Source organism: Papaver somniferum, chromosome 7, assembly GCF_003573695.1.
Source record: "Papaver somniferum cultivar HN1 chromosome 7, ASM357369v1, whole genome shotgun sequence".
Taxonomy (NCBI): domain Eukaryota; kingdom Viridiplantae; phylum Streptophyta; class Magnoliopsida; order Ranunculales; family Papaveraceae; genus Papaver; species Papaver somniferum.
This window is the reverse complement of record NC_039364.1, coordinates 179910074-179912164: the sequence shown is the minus strand read 5'-3', so window position 1 is coordinate 179912164 and position 2091 is coordinate 179910074. Positions and strand designations below refer to the sequence as shown.

Sequence of the window (2091 nt, the reverse complement as noted above, 5' to 3'; positions counted from 1 at the left end):
ATGGTCGGGCAATCAATTGCAAGCCATTTTGAGTGTGCACATGAGCGATGGAGTGTTCAACATAAATTCCAATTAACATGCAATCATTAAATGTTTTAGAGGTAAATTCACCAGCATTATCAAGACGAATAGTTTTAATAAGAAAATCTGGAAACTGAGCTCGTAACTTAATAATTTGTGCAAGAAGTCTTGCAAATGCAACAGTACGAGTCGAAAGTAAGCAAACATGTGATCATCGTGTTGAAGCATCAATAAGAACCATAAAATAACGAAATGGTCCACACGAAGGGTGAATTGGTCCACATATATCACCTTGAATTCGTTGCAGAAAATTAGGTGATTCGATGCCAACTTTCATCAATGATGGCCTAATAATCAATTTTCCTTGATAACAAGCGATGCATGGACAATCATTAAATGATAAGACTTTTAGTCTATTTAGAGGATGTCCATATGAGTTTTCAACAACTCTACGCATCATAGTTGATCCCGGATGACCCAAACGGTCATGCCAAAGTTTAAAAACACCGGGATCAGAAATCTTAGGATGACTCACAACATGTGATTCTATTAGGATAGTGTGATATAATCCAGAAGATAGAGATGGAAGCTTTTCTAGGACTTGTTTCTTACCTGAGACAATGGCAGTAATGCGTAGATACTCTTTGTTAGCTTCGTTTGTTGTCTCAATATGATACCCATTAAGACGAATGTCTTTAAAACTCAACAAGTTGCGTTTATATCTTGTTGAAAATAAGGCATCTTGGACATGGATTTTTGTACCATTAGGGAGCATTATCGATGCTTTTCCATGTCCCTCAACAAGAATAGAAGTCCCTGAAATTGTAGTAACATTGGTCGTAGCCAACATTAAATGGGAGAAAAACCTTTTGTTACGGAAAATTGTGTGCGTTGTCGCACTGTCAACAAGAGATATATCTTCGTCACTTCTTTTCGGCTTTCCATTAGCAATATCCATATCCCTTTAAAAAAATAAAGACAATAATATAAGTCATGGAGAATTAATACTAAGAAAATAATTTCATTACTAAAGAGAATTTCAATAACTAATACATTAAAATTAACTGCCCAAAAGAAAAACAATCTCTAAAAAAAAAATATGACAAAAGTATTGTCACTTATTCAAACCAAACTACTATTCAATCTACTAAAAAGAATTGATCATAAAACAGGTAAATAAACTCAGATATCCTTGAGGAAGGAATCCATGTCTTCAATCTCATTTCCATCATTCTTGAAGTCATAAATATCAAGATGGGACATATCCATGGGTATGTCATATTGGGCAAAATTGGTTTCAGCCTTCTTTTCCTTTCCTTTAATAGACACCTGATAAAGATCAACAAGGTGCCTTGTAGTACGACAAACATTTTCCCTGGTGAACCACAACAGTGACAAACAGATTCATGATGCTTTGAATGGTTTTGCGAGCTTTTACCTTTGTGTTTTTGGAACACGTTCTTCTTCCCCTTCTGATAATGGGAATTATTACCAGCCTTCATCTTGTTGTTGGGCTTTTTAGGACCTAACCAACGTCCGTGTCCTTTCTCGCGGCTTTCAGTAGTATTGCCACGACTTTCTGTAGCGTTCATCTCTGGAGCAACTATTGAACCTGCTGGATGACTTTGATGGTTCTTGAGTAATAACTCATTGTTCTGCTCAGCTACTAGAAGGCAAGAGATAATCTCGGAATATTTCTTAAACTGCCTTTCACGATATTGTTGTTGAAGCATGAAAGGTGGAGTAAGTCTTATCCAAAAGATCAACATCAGTAACTGTTTCACCGCATAGTTTTAAACGAGAGACAATTTGAAAAAGTGTTGAATTGTATGCACTTACACTCTTGAAGTCTTGGAGGCGCAGATGCATCCACTCATACCTTGCACGAGGTAAAATCACTGTCTTCTGATGATCAAAACGATATTTCAGCTCTGTCCACAGAGTGTACGGGTCTTTCACCGTAAGATATTGGGACTTCAAAGCCTCGTCAAGGTGATGACGGAGAAAAATTAAGGCTTTGCTGTGATCCTCAGGGGATTCTTTGTTGTTCTGAACAATAGTGTTTCCCAA

At 36.9% G+C, this 2091-nt stretch overlaps 1 protein-coding gene across 1 annotated transcript; it reads right to left on the bottom strand.

Annotated features, from left to right (window-relative positions):
* Nucleotides 1-763: 763 nt before the first annotated feature.
* Nucleotides 764-1850, bottom strand: LOC113295406. Its single transcript, XM_026543748.1, has 2 exons — nt 1460-1850; nt 764-983 (listed from the first exon to the last, which is right to left on the bottom strand). Exons 1-2 carry the CDS (start codon nt 1788-1790, stop codon nt 871-873), a joined length of 444 nt encoding a protein of 147 aa, XP_026399533.1. The 5' UTR covers nt 1791-1850; the 3' UTR covers nt 764-870.
* Nucleotides 1851-2091: the final 241 nt, after the last annotated feature.

Excerpts from the sequence above, each read along its gene's own strand:
- LOC113295406 (XM_026543748.1), bottom strand. The coding sequence starts at position 1,790 with ATGTTGATCTTTTGGATAAGACTTACTCCACCTTTCATGCTTCAACAA. Across the intron at positions 984-1,459 it reads CGTGTTCCAAAAACACAAAG|GGATATGGATATTGCTAATG; the intron begins GTAAAAGCTCGC and ends ATTTTTTTAAAG.